Genomic DNA, 18,225 nt, shown 5'->3' on the forward strand with positions numbered 1-18,225 from the left:
GGCTGCCTTCCAGATCCTTGTGGTGTGTAACCAACCAATCACGGGCCAGAAATACTCTAAAACATGGTGCGTCCATCCTGACAGGTGCAGACTTCGGTCTGCCATTCTCCCCTACACTGTAGGAATTCAGCAAAAGAACTGTTCACACTGCACTTACATGGCAGTAGGGGTTCTAGACAATTAGAGACGATGGGATGCATACAAGAGGACGTGCACAGGTTATACACAAACACTGCACCATTCAGAGAAGGGTCTGGAGCCTCTGTGGATGCTGCTATCCTCGGGGGACCCTGGAACCAACCCCTCATGCACACCAAGGACTGACAAAGGCAAAGATGACTGAGCATTCCAACCTCCCCCGGCATGGAAACCCCAGGCACAAGGCCCCACCCAGGTGCGGCCCTGCAGAACTGTGTGCCCATCACTGGCCCTGCCAGCACCACCACAAGCCCAGAAATGAAACGGAGTCCAGTCTGCCCTTGCCTGACGTCGTCCCACCTCTGACTCCAACCTGAGCTGGTGGCAGGCATGCAACATCGCTTCACCCGGCACGGGTGCGGCTGCTCTGGCGCAGGTAGAAGCGAGGGGTCTCGCTCGTTTGAACAGAAATTCTGTCTCACTGCATTGCACAAAGCACTGATGTAATGACACACAGGCAGAGACGTGCTGGTTACAGAAATCCCCCCCCAAACCTAACGCGGCCTAGAGATTTTCTTAAAGTGTCGAGGAGATTAATTAGGAAAGAGAGAAGATCAAGGGGTAATTACTTAATAAGTGGCTCTAGGTTGATAGTTTGTAAAAACCGGGCCATTCTCCAAAGTCATTACTTTGATGCAAGAATGAAACCTGGGCACTGAGAGTACGTTCATCTCACAAACCTTGGCTTCTGGGTCACTGTTGATACTACAGGAATCATCGTCATCAGAATGAGGGGCGTTTCTGGAAAGAAAAACAGACACCTGGCTTAGAATGCCACCGCAGACTCCAGAGTGCAAAGCCACCGGGCAGGGACCAGCCTTAGAATGTCCTACCTGAGTTTCAAAGATGCATAGCGTAGCGTCGCTCCTTCAAACTCTTTTAAGCTGGGGTCTGGGTGAACGGTGGCCGCGTGCAAATCCTAGAGGAAGACAGGGCCAGTTAACGTGCAACGCAGGAGGGGCCCTTCCGGCATCTCAAATACCAAAGGGGCGAGAAGCCTTCCCAGCGAGAGGCGGAGAGTGGATGTGAGCTCAGGCGGCAACAGGCATGCAGGGGCTGCTGGGAGCGGACCGGGTGCAAGCGCCCGCTCTCACGGGAGACAGGGAACTGGCGTGGTCGGCTTGAAGGCATTCACCAAGGGGGACATCAGAAAAGGCCGCCAGAGTGTGAGCTGGATGCCCCCAGCAAGAAGCCCACTCACTCGGAGCCTGCCCAATGCACGAGCTTACAAAGAACACAGAGCCACAGCCATGCAGAGAGGGAAACAGACGATCTCAGGTCTGACAATATACTTGCCTTCCAAATGTCACTATTAATCTTTCCCCCATTCAGAACAGCAAAATCACTCCATGGCTGTTTCTAGACATATAATCATTCACATAGGAAAAAGCACATTGATTTAAAGGAAAAAGAAAAAGAAAACAAAAGAAAAAAAGAAAAAAAAACACAAGACACTGTTGTTAGCAGTAATATTCACAGGATGGGTTAGGGAACAAAATAACAGCACCTCCTCAGGCTCATTGCCTCTGACCGGAGCAGGGCACAAGATGGGGCACCTACATCAGTCCCCGAACATCACTCCCCGAATCAACTGGCTGAGCCTTATGGGAAGCTGCTTGCTAAATGCCTACACCTGGCATTCCTCCTGTCACAGGAACCCTCCCCGCTGTTAACCACATAGCACTGTTCACAGGGGGTGGGGCAGAATGAGGGATGACGCTGTGCTGGCTTGGAGACTGGACAATGCAAGATACGGGGGTCAGGTGTTCTTCATGTCAAAGGAGCGGAGGAGGATGAAGGGGAGAGAGGGCTGGTAGGGGCGCACACAGATCTCAACTTCTTGCTGAAGTTTAACTTAACCAAAAACGGCTCAGAACAACCTAATGTAAATGCCTCCACGCCGTCAAAATCTCCATTTCCTTTTCACACGATTCCCTGAACATAATACAGGACAGAGTACGACATCGTCACTCACTGGGTAGACTCATGCACGACACAAGCCACAGGCCTTCAAAGCTAAACACCCCCTGCCTCCAGGTCAGAGCACGAAGAGGCCTCTCCTACTGTGCAGAGTGATGGAGTCAGCCTTCCGCACCTAGGGCCTCCACACCCCAAGTACTCAAAAGGGGAAGACCGTCTGCCCTGAATCTGTACCCCCGGCCCCCTGCTCTGCTCATGATTTTCATAGCATTCACATTACATTAGGTGTTGTTACTGAGCTAGTGTGCCCAAATACTACACCACTTCACAGAAGGCACTGGGTACCCAAGGATTTTGGTATCCACTGGGGTCCTGCAATGAATCCCATGGATTCTGATGCTCAAGTATCTTTCACTTTAGTTTTGGAGATATAAATGATGTGAAGAAAACCCAAGGACTAAATGTCAATTTGTCCCATGGACTTATCAGGTCAAACTCTTTCCCTGGTATGCAACAAGGCAATAATGGAACCTTTTCAACTAAGTCACTTTTCAACTGAAGATCTCTGAAAGTGAGAAGTGACTACTGGCCATCCCATAATTTCTACTCTAAATGTTAAAACAGTCTGTAAAGCCACGAAAAGCAGAAGTGAAGTTCAAGTGTGTCCTATACTGAAAGATACAATGATGTAGCTCTGAGGGCAGCTTTCCATGCAGCATGGCTGGTGCCACTTTGCACTGGGTTGGAGGGTAGGCACCTGGGCTGCAGTGTCATAAAATGGAAAGCATCTAGATCAATGTATTTATTTTTCAAAATAATGTTTCTCAATGAGGGGAAAAAGAAAGGCACGAACACTAACCAAACCCAACTCCTTACCTCTTCTTACTCTTGCCTCAAAGCAGTGTTCATTCCTCTCCGAGGAGATTACTAACTCGGGAGAGTCAGCCTGCGGGCTCAGGGCAGGCTGCGAACCACAGAATGAGGCGAGACGAGATACAGGTGTGTTTTCCCAGGGGAAAGCTGCCCCACCTTTCTCATGTTTTCCGAGGGGCCAGACACCTAGAGTTTTAGAGCCACCACTGGAGGGGTACTCAGAAAGGCTCATGATAAGGACATCAAATATCGAGTGCAAAATAAAATTTTGAGCCAGAATATCTTTTTTGAAAAAAAGGAAATAGGCTGACATGGCCCCAAAATCGTCCTCATTGGGTACATGTGAGTAATATTTGCTTTCTATTGACATTAAACTTGAAAAGGGAAACCAAAGGATGAATCCAGGATACCAAGGATAAACGTGTTCTTGCGGAGGGAGACATTTAAAAGAAAAAGAGAAGGAAAAGGAGAGGTGTCTTACAGAAAGAATTTGAATTTAGAAGCGATCTTCAAGGGACACTGTATGTGGGGACTGGTGAGAGTGAAAGAATATTTGCTAAACAAATACGCAGAAAAGCTCAGCACTTAACTGGAACAGTTCCCTCTAGGTGTGTGTGGTTTTGACATTTTTTATGTATTTACTCTTTGCACACAGGCGCGCTTGTTAAGTGAAAATTGACGATAGCTCCAAGACTATTTGAATCCAGTCTGCATGCTATGGAAACACCAGTCAACTGGCAGACTTCCAACAATCACCTTTTACAGCATTAAATAAACAAAGGCGCCACAGAGAGATTTCACAAGGACTTACAATACCATGGGCCAGCCTAGAGAAACACTCCAGCATGCAGCTCAAGTGAGGAAAAATGGAAAGTAGCATTATATATGTTATGACTGGGCCAGAGGTTTTTTTTCTCTCTCCTATATTTAAAAATATCCATTTACATCAGAGGTGAGACGCTTCCTCTAAATGAATACAACTTTCCTTTTTTTTTTTTTAATCAAGGTCAATGAAGTACAAAAGCTCTTTGTCTTAAATTGCAAGAACTATGTAATGTCTTCATTTGATTCTTTTGAGTACACAGAATGGCTTCTACATTTAGCTAATAATTTTACCTAATACATTTTTTTTTTTTTTTGACAGGCAGAGTGGACAGTGAGAGAGAGAGAGAGACAGAGAGAAAGGTCTTCCTTTGCCGTTGGTTCACCCTCCAATGGCCGCCGCGGCCAGCGCGATGCGACCGGCGCACCGCGCTGATCCGATGGCAGGAGCCAGGAGCCAGGTGCTTTTCCTGGTCTCCCATGGGGTGCAGGGCCCAAGCACCTGGGCCATCCTCCACTGCACTCCCGGGCCACAGCAGAGAGCTGGCCTGGAAGAGGGGCAACCGGGACAGAATCCGGCGCCCCGACCGGGACTAGAACCCGGTGTGCCGGCGCCGCTAGGCGGAGGATTAGCCTAGTGAGCCGCGGCGCCGGCACCTAATACATTTTTTAAAAAACCCAACATAGATTCTTTGGTCCAACAGGAAGTCTGTAGCCTGAGTGGTAGGGGTGGGAGAGATGAAGGAAGAGAAAGACAGCAAAGGACCAAGAGCCAGGTGCAGCCAGATGCCCCCGGGAAGGCAAGGCTCAAAGACGGTCGAAGGTAACGGAGGGCGGGCACAGCCCATCTTCCATGAGCAATAACCTCCCAGCTTCCGGCCAACATGCCTAAAGCCTTGCACGGCCACGTGATCTCTGCTGCCAGGTCCGGGTTCTCACTCTCCTGGTGCTGTCCTGACCGTGCCCAGGGGGCAGCACCCCTGACTTTGGAAATGGTGACCCCGTTCAGTTCTGGGAGAGAACCTGAGTCTTGGCTCCTCAGAGGCAGAGCGGGTGAGCACGGCACTTGTCATGACCCTGCAGCACCACACAGAAGCCATGGAAGGTGGACCCACTGCGGGAATCCAATAATTCAACCCTGACAACTGAGTGTGCTCCTACTATGTGGCGGGGGGGGGGGGGGATGTTGGAAAGTTTGTATGAAAGGGGATTAAGATGATTAAAAAATAAAAAAACCTCGAACTTGGTTTCTCAACACAAGCTCTGTCAAGTTCAAGATCGTTTTGGTAAACTTGTCCCCAAAGAACTGAGCACTCTGGGAACTTATCCGTCAGTGTGGTCCTTTTTACTTTATTAACTGAAGAAAAACAATGGTTTTTGTTTTAAAGATATTTTCAGATTAGGAAACAAAAAGATCAGAAGGAGCCGAATCAGGACGTCCAGGTGCGCTGCGGTGGACACAACACTACCAGATGTGTACAGAATTACAGCAAACACAATCCAGAGACGTTAAAAAAAAAGCTAATCAGAGGGACACAAACTCGTGCAACACATGTGTGTCTGTGAGCAGCGGCTCATGTAGAATCCACACTCCAGAGGGGCTCAGGAGCCCTGGGCTGCAGTGCCGGCTTCGCCGCTGGAGCAAGTCCACCAGCAGCTTCATTCGGCAAATGTTACCTGAACTTCACCACCTATGTGCAACAGTGCAAGGTGCTGGGGACACAAGACGAGGGGACCAGGCCCCGACCCCAAGGAGTCTGCTGCAGGGACTCTGAGTCATGCTACTGCTAAAGGAAGGGACTGATACAGGGCTTTCAAAGCACAGAGGTGAGCGCAGTGGTTCCCAGAAGACACTGGGGTGAGGCCCAAGAACGTCAGCAGAAGTGACATCAGAATCAAAATAGGGGCCGTGGCTCCCCAGAGGCCTGCCTGAGCCCCTCGCTTGGCATCAGCTCCCATGGACGCGCACATAAAGGCAGGTTCCCAGGCCTGCCCTAGAGCACCTGGCTCCGTGGCCAAGGAATTGTCCCCTCCTGGCCACAGCCCTCAGCCCCCAGGCTGAGGAGTGCCCGCTCCAGCACTGGCTAGGCCCTGCTCCAAGGTTCTGTGCAGCTCTGATGACTAGACTGGGTCAAGAAGTCCCTGCAGAACGAGGGCCAGACGGCCCTTTCATGGTATCTCATTTCTAAGTGCACACAGCCACCCCCAGGTCCTAACACGACCCGGGAGCCAGCAGTTCAGAAGCAAGGACACTGATTTACAGACAGACCCCAAAGAGATGGCAGGTGTGACTCCATCTGCCTCCTCGGCTTCAACTCCATCTTCCCAGGGAAACCTTTCACCGGAAAGATTCAGACAGACCTGGTTATGGGCCAATGCTTATTCATAAAAGTACGTTGTGTGGCTCTCTCTTCTGTCTGAAATCCAACATCCGAGTGATTTGGAGCAAATAGATGGTAGGGGGTGGGGAGGGGAGGGAGTGCTCTGAGCCAAGTTGCAGCAGCAAATGCTTCCTGGGCAGTTTATAAACTCTGAGAAATCCCTCTGGCAAGTGCAGTGGAAATATTATCCCTCGAGCTTCGCACTTCCTGAGTGAACTTTGGAATGTGCAATGTAAAATCTTCAAACTGCAAGGAAGCCTTCCATCCTCAACTTTCGTGAAATCAACGGATTTGGCACTTATCTATCTGATTTTTTTTTAAGGCAGTTCAGGAAAAAGCTGAGTAAAATATGCATTTCCAACTCGGCATGGTACGAGTTTCCTCGTTCTCTTAACATTTTGCTTTATCTCATGTTTCAAAATTAGTTGAAAAAGATTCTATTTAGGGATCAAAGAAATGGTGTTAGAGGAATAATCATTTCTAATTGTTATTAGAATCGAGTCAAAGTCATTGAGAGAAGTCATTCTCTAGAAGGCTTTGAGTGGGACACAAAGAGATGCAGAGACCTGGGGGTCTCCAACTCCTCTTTCATACAATACTGAAGGCCTGGGGCAGCAGTAGGCATCAACAGACCCGAATGCAAGCTTGACCACGGATGACTGGGACCGGACACCTGTAGGGAAAGCGAGGACCCAGCCTCTCCCCTGTTTCCCTTCCCCCGAGGAGTCCTTGCCCGTCCTTTACCAAAAGGAATCCACTGCATTGATGGAGCAGTACAGCTGGCCCTACAAAGTTCTAACCACTGGACTCAATGGCTACAGCAGTAACACATTGTTGGCTACTACTGTCCCGAGGGGTTTGTTTAGGGGAATTCTAATTCTGGGTAGGGAAATTTCAGGCCTGGGGCAGAAAGTAATTACCACGTACAGGTAACCCCCCCGGACCAAATGGAGCCCACTGGCCATCAAAAATCCCATAAAGAGCACAGCATCACTGACCAATCAAAGGAAAGTCATGAGCACCACTGACCAATCAGCAACTTGGACACAAGCTGCTCATGCACCTCTCAGCCCTGATTTCAATATATACACAACAAGACCCTTCACCCCTCACTCCTCGGGGAGCCAGGAAATTATGCTGCAGCTGCCGGCTCCTTGCTCTGCAATGAACACCTCCTTCCTTCCCCTGTCCTAATGTCAGCGACTGGCTTTCTGCGGGTTGGGCGAGGGGACCCAGGTTTGGGGGTTCCATAGCCTCCAAGTAGTTTGGGGGTTATTCAGCAACACCCTTGCACAAGTTCCTTCACCTATCTCAGTGTTGTCCAATGTCACACGGGACTGGTAACGTTAGCGGCAGGTACACACGTGGTCGATGGGAGGTCTTGGGACAAGGCACAAGCCTGGGGCTGTAAATACTTGAAGACTCTGTGTCTCTGGTTGAACATCCATGTCAGGGTCGCCGTGTCCCAGTAGGTGGCAGGTTGCATCTTTTCCCCAGCTCTCTCACTCCTCTCTCCCTACTTGTCCCAGTGCCTGGATGATTCTAATTCATTGCCTTCTAAATCTGCTTGGTTCTCTGACTTAACAGATGGCCTAAGGCAGTGAATGGAGAGGCTGACCGGAACAGCACTCATCCTACTGGTCTACTAAAGTGCTGGAGCTGACTCTCTTTGAAATGTCTAAAATCACGCATCCATTAACCAAGTTCCATGGCGGGGTAAGATCGTGGGTTAGCAGCTAAAGACAGGAATGGAACGAAGACAAGGGAGAAACCGTGGCGTCTCAGGGGCAGAGCCCAGGCCCCAGAAGCAACACCTGCTGCACAGCTACCCAGCACATGTGGCTCGGGAGTTCTGTTCTTGGACCAGGAACACAACAGCTGCCTTCTCTGGTTGGCAGTCTTGGGAGGACCCAATGAAATGAGGTCTGGGAAAGCCACAATAGCCAGCAGGAGTGGCAAGGGGCTGGGCGGGGGCTGCATGAGGGGAACCCAGAGCTACAGGAGGGGAAGAGAGAGGGTGAGCCTCTCTATGAGCCTAGGACGCGGCTCTGAGTGGTGGACGGGACGGGTGTCGAGGGGAAGAATGGGCAGCAGTGGGCACCAGGAGGAGGCCCAGAGGCTGGAGAGGAAGTCGCCCCTGGACCCTTGGACCCACACCAGCTGCCCTGTTGTGCTGCCTTCTTTCCAATACTTGCTACAGACCACAGGGAAGCAGACAGGAGCTGCAGGGGTCTCGGTGCATCCTCCCTGGATCCCACCCAACCTGTGTGTCGACCCCAGCACATGGACTTTAAGGACTTCACTTCCCCCCAGTACAGAGGACATGAGACTCAAGGAACACACCAGAACACTCGGGCCGTGTCTCAGGACTGGTCTGACCGCCTCACCTCCGGGACAATGAGGCTGAGGACACAAAGCCCGGGGAGCCAAGCAAGGGGAACTCTGGGCTGGAACTCTAGGATTCCAGGGCTGTGAGTTCTGTGCCTCAGTTTCCTTGTCTGTCACTCACGGCTGCAGCTGATCCCTCCCTGCCCTGGCACTGTCTGGGAAGTCAGGCATTGCTGCAGATGGTTAAAGGATTCAGGTAGGGAGAAAGAGATCCTGCCAGAGATGTGTATGTAGGTGGGGAAGGTGGAGCACGGCTGAGCCTTGGTGAGCGCAGGGGCTGGTCCTGGCTGGCTCCAGTTCTAAGAGTCCCCCCTAGGGCACAGGGAGGAATCCCGGATGCATTGGGCTGTGATAGGCAGTGGAAGCCCCTTCAGGCCCAGCTCCTGGAGGGCTGAGGTTATGCTGGTTCATCCTCATCCCCCAGCACACCTAACGCTAGGTGAATAAATAATGGTTGGGAACTGGGCAGACGGTGGAGAATTATGCATCCATGAAAAGCTACCTAAATTGCCTGGGGGTAGGCAGGGCTAGCCTGCATGGCTCAACAGTGCTAAGCCTGTGCGTGATGAGCAGGGCAAAGCACTGACCAACCGAGTCCCCCACCCCCCCAGCTGCAGTGTAGCTCGCCCCACCCATCACTTCCATGAGGGCGAATCAGAGGACTGGGCTGGGTGAATGAGATGTGGGGGCCTGGGGACAGCAGGAGTGTGACTAGGACACAGGTCTCACCAGCCCCCCACCCCCACCCCAGGAGAACCCAGGAACACCCAAAATCAAAGATTCAGGACACAAGACGCCATCCGCTTCAGAAGACACGCAGGGTGATGACAAATGTAAACAGAGAGGAAGCTCCCAGGTAAGAGGTGCACAGCAAATGCCCAGTGTGTGCTCCAAGTTCAAGAATACGGGCTCGTTTCATGGAGCAGACCAGGCTAGGACCAAGGTAGAAATGCCTGGGTGTCCGGGACAGAACCACTGCTCTCCAAACAAGAGAGACCTTTTCCAACTGTAATTCCTGTGACTGTCTGGTTATCAGAACTCACAAAGCCTCGTTGCTGGACTCTCCCTATTAATAAATACCACAGTGGCACTGTTAAAGGGCTCAATTCTTTGTTTACACATCCAGACCTTCCTTTCTCAGGGACAGTAGAAAAATATGCTGCTAATTATTTCTAAAATAGTGTCACTTCTGCTAAATCAACAGATTTTTTAAAAATAGAAATTACACATTTAAGGGCTCTCGAGGGTCATCCTTGCAGACATCATCTCCCTACTCACAGAGGAACCCAGGGCTCACAGGCTGTGCAGCAATTAGAACATGGCTGAGTGTAAATATTTCATGTAGCCAGCACCACGCAGTGGCACCTGCAGAGTGAAATACCGCATCACGGAGCCCCAGGGAGACCTAACCACTTCTCATTAATCAGCCCCTCCTGCTCTCTGAACCTGGAACGGTGTTTCAAGACACACAAAGTCATTAAAAAATGAAAACACCCCTGGAAGATGGATACTAACACTGCTTACTGGGAGGAGGAAGCACTACTGGGACTGCAAATGCAACATGCAAGGTAACCAAAACGCTTACCTCCATGACCTGCTGGGGCAGAAGCAGCTGTCTAGAGAAACCACAAGTTACATTCACTCAGTACTACGCCAGGAGGGAGGCCCTGGGGTTTTACCTCGTTCTCTGGGGTGGGAGATGGCGTTACAGAACTAAGAGAGCCTTTGCGTGAGCCCTGAAGGTCGGCCGGCACGGAGACAGGCCGCTCCCACTGCGTGGTTCCTGTGGGGATGTGCCAGTAGTAGGTCCCAGCGATGTCATTGATTCTCTTCCAGCCGGGCGGTAAATCCGGGTCGGTCTGAAACGAGTGGTCACTCCATATATCTGCTGGGAAATGGAAAAATGAAAGAGGGTTTTATTGTAAGACAACAAGAGCCTTCTGACTTCAGTCCCCCTGGTCGGGTGAACTCCATGGGCAGACGCATCCCTAGGCCAAAGGACTAGAGAAGACAGGTTGATGCCTGAGAATAAGGGCGTAAAGGCCTCGTTATCACATCTTCCTACAGCTTCAAGAAACCTGTGGACAAGGTGAGCGCCATTAAGACCACACAACTATGCAAGCAAAATGCACATTCCACGCAGAATCGACTCGATCTCTTTGTCAGTCGGTAAGCTAGTAAAATGCATGTTCCACGCAGAATCCACTCGATCTCTTTGGATGGTGTTACACAGCACTCCCTGTGAGTGTAACTCTTGGCTCACCTGCTTTCTGTACGTGAGTAGCATTTACATCTTTCACACATTTTAACAACGCTTCCCATTTAATTGTAAACATCAACAAAGTAGCAGTGTCCTTTGTAACACTCCAGAATTCCAACTTGCATTCAAGATTTTCAAGAAAAGTATACAAGAAAACCCTTGGATTTCAACCCTAAAGACAGGCCAGTAATATAAACACATGAAAGGTGTGAGAGAGAATAGAGAATGGCGGGGACGGTGGCAAATGGGAGAACACCTAGAACTACAAAGTCAAAGAATAATTTTTTAAATGCTGAGGTGGTCAAATAAAACACATCCACAGCACTGTGCCAGCCACATCTGCCCTGTACCAGTATCTTGTCTGTTTGCTGAGTAACTATTTGCTTTTGCAAATTTCATTCTTGGTCTTTGAACTGGATGTGCAATGGATGAACGTGCTGGACCCGAGAGAAGAGAGGAAGCAGAAGGAGGAGTTCGAGTGATGGAGGCCTAAGGGAGGATCCAGCACAGCAGGGCAGATGGAGCTCCAACCTGATGGTCACTGCACTCTAAGCATCAGGGCCTCTTCTATGTGGGTACACACAAGAGGCCAGAGGGCTCTTCTGCAATTCAAGTCGGACTGTGCAGGCCTTGCTTTGAGCAAAGACCATGACGTCATGCTATCACTGAGGCCGTTAGAGCCACAACAAGGGAAAGAGAAACCAAAGAGAGAAGCCAGCAAGAACTGCAGCACAGTGATGCACTCACCTTCCTCATTCACGTCCGCCAGAGACAAAACTGCACCTGTCTCAGACTGTGCCGGAAACCCCCTCTCCCGCACAGGAAATGAGGCATGATTATGCAATTCCAACTTAACCCACATCTGCAGAAACAACTCAGATCCAGCTGGACACAACCTTAGCTGGTAGGCTCCCTCCGTCCATGCAGGTGGCTCCTAGACAAGAAGCTCTGGGGTTAGAAGCTTAAAGGGTACAAAGAGGCTGCCGGTCACCATTATGGGTACCTGTGTTTCCCACTGTCTTCCACCAGGGCATTGCACATAAGAACAGCTACAGACACTAGTGGAATAGAAAGTCATATCAGACCAGGGGTATAGAACCCGGTCAGTGGCTCGAAGGCAGCAGCAGGAAAGAGCCTTTGCCCTAGACAGCAGGAACTGGGCTGTTCTACCTCTAACCAAACCCACCTCATTTTTATCTAGTTTATCTTCCAAATTTGTGCTGCTACTTTATTGGAATAAAATGAAAGCAGGGGTTTGCTCTGTTGTTAAAAATAGGAAGACAGGGGCCAGTGCTGTGGCACAGCGGGTTAACACCCTTGCCTGAAGCGCCGGCATCCCATAAGGGTGCCAGTTCAAGACCTGGCTGCTCCACTTCTGATTCAACTCTCTGCTATGGCCTGGGAAAGTAATGGAAGATGGCCTGGGTCCTTAGGCCCCTGCACCTGCGTGGGAGACCTGGAGAAAGCTCCTGGTTCCTGGCTTCGGATTGGTGCAGCTCTGGCCGCTGCAGCCAATTGGGGAATGAAACTGCGGATGGAAGACCTCTGTCTCTCTCTCTGCCTCCCCTTTCTCTGTGTGGCTTTGGCTTTCAAATAAACAAATATATCTTTAAAAAAAAAATAGGAAGACCATGATGATGGAAGAAGGGTAGCGGCCACATCTTCAATATTATGAACAGTTCCAGAATCACTTTTAGAACCACTTATAGAACCCTTCCACTTCACCTCCCACTGGTTTACAGGAAGGAAGACCTGTGAGCCCAGGCAGCCTTCATGTCTGCCTCATTCTTCATCATATTTCCAACTCCTCACACAGCAGGTGCTCAGTAACACCTGATGGATGGACACAGGGACATGTTCAGTAGAGATGCATTTAAAAAAAAATTATTGTTGACTGGCTGGTGGCTGAACTCACAGATGTGGAACCTGCTGGTTGGTTGATGGTATTTCTTTCCATCCATGCAGACATTCATCCACACTATCAACGAAAGTATATGTTGGTCCCAGAGAAATGCAAGCAGTCCTGATTCACGGTGTTGCACAGAACTGAGTTTTTTAAAGAAGTCCTCCTTTGCTAAGTGCCATGTTTCAATTCCCACCTTTGGAAGACCCAGTTCATTCATTCACTTCTCCTGGTTTATTCATTCTGCTTTCCTCCCTGCCTCTCCCACCCCACCCCTCCCTCCCTCCCTTTCTTCCTTCATCACTGGGACACCTATATCCCATATCAGAGTGCTGGTTTCAGTCCCAGTTTTGATCCAGTTCCCTGCTAATGCACCTGGGAAAGCAGCAAAAGATGGCCCAAGTACATAGGACCCTGCCACCCATGTGAAAAACCAGGATGGAGTTCTTAGCTCCTGGTTTTGGCCTGGCCCAGCCCTGGCTATTGTGGGTATTTGGGGAATGAAACAGCAGATAGAAAATCTCTGTCTCTGTGTCACCCTGCCTTTCAAATAAATACATAAATCCCTTTAAAACAAAAAAACAGGATGAGGAATGCCTGAGAAGGGGAGAGTGGTGGTAGGATCAGAGAGTGTGTGTCAAGGGTTCTACGTTAGAAATGCTTGATTTCTTCACTTAGCTGGTGGTGACACAGACATTCTCTTTAAAATGAGGTCTTAAATTGCACATTTACATTCTTGAGTGTTTCTGTATTTTGTTTTTCACAGCTTAAAGAAATGCTTCAGTGGAATCTTGAGATCAAAACTTCCCATTGTTTTCTAAAAAGAGACAGCACAGAAAGGGGGTCAGGACAAGGCTTCCTCAACACCTGCAGACACAATCCAAACAAGAAGAAGGGATTCACTCAGGACTTCTGGTGGCGCCAGTGCAGAGGGGAGTAATGGCATCACTCAGCCCGGCCTGGACAGCGGACGTGTGGCCTCCCTGCATGGGTGACCTCAGTCAAGTCCCCCAGTTGTTTTGGGCTTCAGATGCTTATCTGGAAAACAAGGATGCTAACAGTACCCACCTGGGTACCGTGAAAAGTACCCTGTGAAAAGTCCATATGGACAGCTTGGGGGAGAGCTGAAGATGAATATAGAGAAAACAGTCAACTAAATGGAATAAATACAAAACAGTGGCTGTTAGGCCGAGACTGTGAGACTGTGAGACGAGCAGCCGACCCGAGCCAGTCAAACCAGCGAGTGACGGCTCCAAGACAGCTCCCAAGGAGACTGGTCCTGAGCACAGGTGCCCACGTGAGGCAGGGTCTCCCTTCACAGGCTTTTCTCCCAGTTCTGCACCAGTGAATCCAGGCGGGCCCAAAGCTGGTGCATCCAAGAAATCCCCCAGCAGATGCCAGAGAGATCCGGTCCCACCCACAGCCAAGCCCAAACACTGGGTTCCTCCTTGCCCTCCCCGAGCAGGGTCCTGCGCTGGAGTTGTCCCCAGTCTGTAGCCACCGCTGCCTGCTGCTGAAGGCACCTGCACGTGTGGACACGGATGCGAATGTGCCAGCGCTGGGAGTTAAAGCCACAGGTGTCCATGCCCAGGGGATCTGCAGCCCCTGGCTGTTTGTGTTTTTTGTTCTTTTGGGATGAAACAGGAAGCAGGGCCTGAAGTCAGAGAGTAAAAATAGCCAGGCGGAAAGCCCCACAGACGCCTGTGCTGGACGCCTCTTGGGCCAAGAGCAACACTTGGCGTGGGAACAAGGAGCCCATCTGTGAGCAGCAAGCGAGCCACCCCCGGGGCCAGAGCGCAGCGCCGGGCTCCACCCTGGCTTCTTTGCAAGGGACTAGCTCCTAGGCAGGGCTGGCGTGCCAGGCAGGAGGCCTCCAGTCACCCCGTCCCCAGGCTCTCAGGCAGGAACCCCAGGGCCAAAGGCAAACACACGAGCACTTGCCCAGGCTGGAGCTTTCGCTGCTGAGGGCAGAGGTAGGAGGAATGGGGAGTTGGGATCCTGCTTCTGCAAAGTCTGTACCGTGGAGTGCGACAGATTTCCCTGAGGGCAATGCACTCGCTTCGTTCCTTAGCACTGTGTGCCCTGTGCTTTGGGTGTGGCAGCGGGGGCTGAGAGGAAAGGGAAGGCAGGTGACTTCATGCGACAGGTGGTCTGCTCTGGGCGGGGAATGGTCTCGGAGCAGGGGGTGCGGAGAGCATCGCCGCAGACGGGGTCCTGCACGGTGGCGCAGACGGTGGTTCTGAAGCACGGCGGTCACCCGTGGGCCTGTGACAACACAGCTGGCTCGGCAGGCCTGGGGCGGGCCAGGTGTCTGTGTTTCTAAGAGGCCCGAGGCATTCTGGTTTCTGGCCTAGGGATGCAAACTCCATCTAACCGCCAGCCCCGCTGAATAAAAGGTCTGCAGTGAACAGATGCTCTCTGGCTTCCGGAGGACCATGTCCTGAGCAGTCCACCATAAACTGAACGTAGCAGAGTGAGGCCGAAGCAGAGCTGCCGCACCCGGTGTCCACATCACAGCCCAGCAACGGGGCTGACTATGAGCTGTGGCTCATGCCGCTGCTCAGGACCCTAAGAGATGATGGTTCTGTGACTCCCTAGCCTGGGGAAAAGCTCACAGCTCAAGATTCAAAGGTTCGGCGCCGGCGCTGTGGCACAGCAGGTAAAGCCACCACCTGCAGTACTGGCATCCTATATGGGCACAAGTTCAAGTCTCGGCTGCTCTACCTCCTATCCAGCTCCCTGCTAATGTGCCTAGGAAAAACAGCAGAGGATGGCCCAAGTGTTTGGGCCCCTGCCATCCACGTGGGAGACCTGGATGAAGTTCCTGGCTTCTGTCTGGCCCAGCACAGGCTGTTATGGCCATCTGGAGAGTAAAGTAGCAGACGGAATATCTCTGTCTCTCTTTCCTCTGTAACTCTGCCTTTCAAATACATAAGTAAATCTTTTTAAAAAAATTCCAAGGATGTTTCTACTGACTGTGTACTATTTCACACCACTGTAAAGTTAACATATTCTAAGCTGGGCTGTAAATCGGGGACCACTTGTATATTTGATCACTCATTCGTTCTGCATGAAGGTCTGCCTATAAATGAGAAGTATTGTGTAGAGGCTGGGGATACATGAGTAGGAGGCAAACAGGGTGATGTGATCAGCTGTATCTGAGGATGGGGTGGTCTCAGAGGGACCGAGGTCTACCTAAGCCAGGGCAAGGGGCCAACCTTGGGAAGAGACAAGAGAACAGCATCTCTGGCAGAGGGGGCAGCAAGTGCAAAGGAGATGCGGCAGGAAAAAGCCCGCTATGCCATCACAAGTGGGGCGGGAGGTCTATGCTAAGGTTCAGAGAGGTCACCCTTTGTGGCTAAGGACTCAGCTGAATGCAAAGGAAAATGTAAGGTCTCAGGTGGCAGGAGAAAAACGTACACAACGCCCCCATTTTTTTTTTTTTTTTTTTACAGGCAGAGTTAGAGAGAGAGACAGAGAGAAAGATCTTCCTTCCGTTGGTTCACCCCCCAAATGGCTGCTACGGCTGGCGCGCTGCGCTGATCCGAAGCCAGGAGCCAGGTGCTTCCTCCTGGTCTCCTATGCAGGTGCAGGACCCAAGTACTTGGGCCATCCTCCACTGCCTTCCTGGGCCACAGCAGAGAGCTGGACTGGAAGAGGAGCAACCGAGACAGAATCCGGCACCCCAACCAGGACTGGAACCTGGGGTGCCAGCGCCGCAGGCGGAGGATTAGCTTAGTGAGCTGCGGCGCCGGCCAGCTCCCATTCTTGAAGACAATATTTCTTCCCTTCCCAACGTCTCAGCGGCAGTAGCTGCTGCTGGCCACTCTTTGGAATAATGTTATTCATGACGGATGCTTCGACACAAACTACTAGGACTTTGCCTTACAGCTCTCCTCTGACCTCACGGCAGCCCGCCTCCTTGCTTCTCTCTCCTCTTTCCTGACTCACTGCTTAGTTCCTTTATTTGCCTGGACTCAGAGCTTCATTGTCAGAATCCAGCAAACAAGATTCCTCATTTCTTCCAGCTGCATCACCAACCACTGAAGACGGCAGCCTGCAGATAGCACTCTGGGTCTCATTAGTGAATTACACTGCTGTTCGCTGAGGGTTCCAAGCAGTACACAGACGCTGCTTAGATGTGCATGTGCAACTCCTGAGCTAAAGTAACCAGCAGAAACACTGACTACAGTGACAAAGGACCCGCTGCAAAGCGTCCAGCACCTGTGAGCCCCCAGAATCCTAACCCCTTTGCCTATCACAGGGCAGTACCGCCCCCCCCCCAACAGTCCAAGGTCCCTTGTATTTCTTGATCATAGTTTGCAAGACATAATTTAGACCCTGGTATGTCTATTATAGTCTTAGAAGAAGGACACTGTGTACTCAGTTGAGCTTTCTGCTTCTTTTTTTTATTTTTAATATTTATTTATTTATTTGAGAGACAGAGTTTCAGAAAGGGAAGGAGAGACAGAGAGGGAGAGAGAGATCTTCCATCCACTGGTTCAATCCCCAAATGGCTGCAATGGCTGGAGCTGGGCCAACCCAAAGCCAAGAGCCAAGAGTTTCTTCTGGGTCTCCCATGTGGGTGCAGGGGCCCAAGCACTTGGGCCATCCTTTGCTGCTTTCCCAGGCATATTAGCAGGGAGCTGGATCAGAAGTAGAGCAGCTGGGACTCAAACCGGTGCCTACATGGGATGCCAGTGTCACAGGCGGAGGCTTAACCTACTACATCACAGCACCAGCACCTGAGCTTTATTACAGTAGCATTTTTTTTTAACAACGGTAAGAAGACACTAATTGTCTTGGCAGTGTGAATTTATTTCCTGACACTTTTCCCCCATTTTTTTTCTTTAAAAACTCAGTATTAATAATTTTGAGTGTCCTTGACATAGGGAGCTATTTGTAGCTGAAGATTTTTCTGCTAAAGTAAATATTCTAAGAACTCAATATTCAGATGCTCCTTAAATTTGGGCTTCTAATACTACATGCACTTTGCATATTTTTATCAAGCATTTTGGCATAAGAATAACATAAAAGTTGTTCATTCAGACTCCCTGGAGAGTGTGTTTGATGGGCTTACTCTCCCAGATTTTTCTCGGGGCTGTATTACATTATCAGGAACAGGAGGTCTGGCGTTAGCCTGGAGTTGGATCTAGCTCCAGTGCTTGCTAGCTGTGTGACCTTGGACAAATGGCCACACTTCTTATGGCCTGTCTGTTTCCTGTAAAATAGAGCCGATGGCAGCTTGTAGGGTTCATGTAAAGGAACCCAGAACACAGTCAGGGATATGGTAATCACTCAGCAAATGTTTACGGTTATTACCTAGCAACAGCTTCATTAAAATGTGGGTTTAGGGAAAAAAAAAAAAAAAAACACCACATGCTGTGCTACAAAACATTTCTGAAATGCACCAGTCACAGGGCATTTCTTCACCAAAAAGCAACACTAATAATAACAACCTTGAAGGTGGGTCTTTAGCA

General features: G+C 50.4%; 1 protein-coding gene across 13 annotated transcripts in view; it reads right to left on the bottom strand.

Moving 5' to 3' along the window:
- APBB2 (amyloid beta precursor protein binding family B member 2) overlaps window positions 1-18,225 on the bottom strand; it is a 397,109-nt gene that overhangs the window by 85,868 nt on the left and 293,016 nt on the right. For 8 of the 13 annotated variants that reach the window (XM_070068136.2, XM_089327105.1, XM_051830938.3 and 5 more), the window contains 4 exons: window positions 10,262-10,470; window positions 1,495-1,557; window positions 1,032-1,117; window positions 879-939 (listed from right to left, as the gene is read on the bottom strand). In XM_070068136.2, the coding sequence (XP_069924237.1) occupies window positions 879-939; window positions 1,032-1,117; window positions 1,495-1,557; window positions 10,262-10,470 (419 nt within the window). Of the gene's footprint in view, window positions 1-878; window positions 940-1,031; window positions 1,118-1,494; window positions 1,558-10,261; window positions 10,471-18,225 lie in introns of those variants that run through there. The other 5 variants (XM_051830952.3, XM_051830951.3, XM_089327110.1 and 2 more) reach the window with 4 other exon arrangements.

Source organism: Oryctolagus cuniculus, chromosome 2 (assembly GCF_051225735.1).
Source record: "Oryctolagus cuniculus isolate XC-2025 breed Fujian yellow rabbit chromosome 2, ASM5122573v1, whole genome shotgun sequence".
Lineage (NCBI taxonomy): Eukaryota > Metazoa > Chordata > Mammalia > Lagomorpha > Leporidae > Oryctolagus > Oryctolagus cuniculus.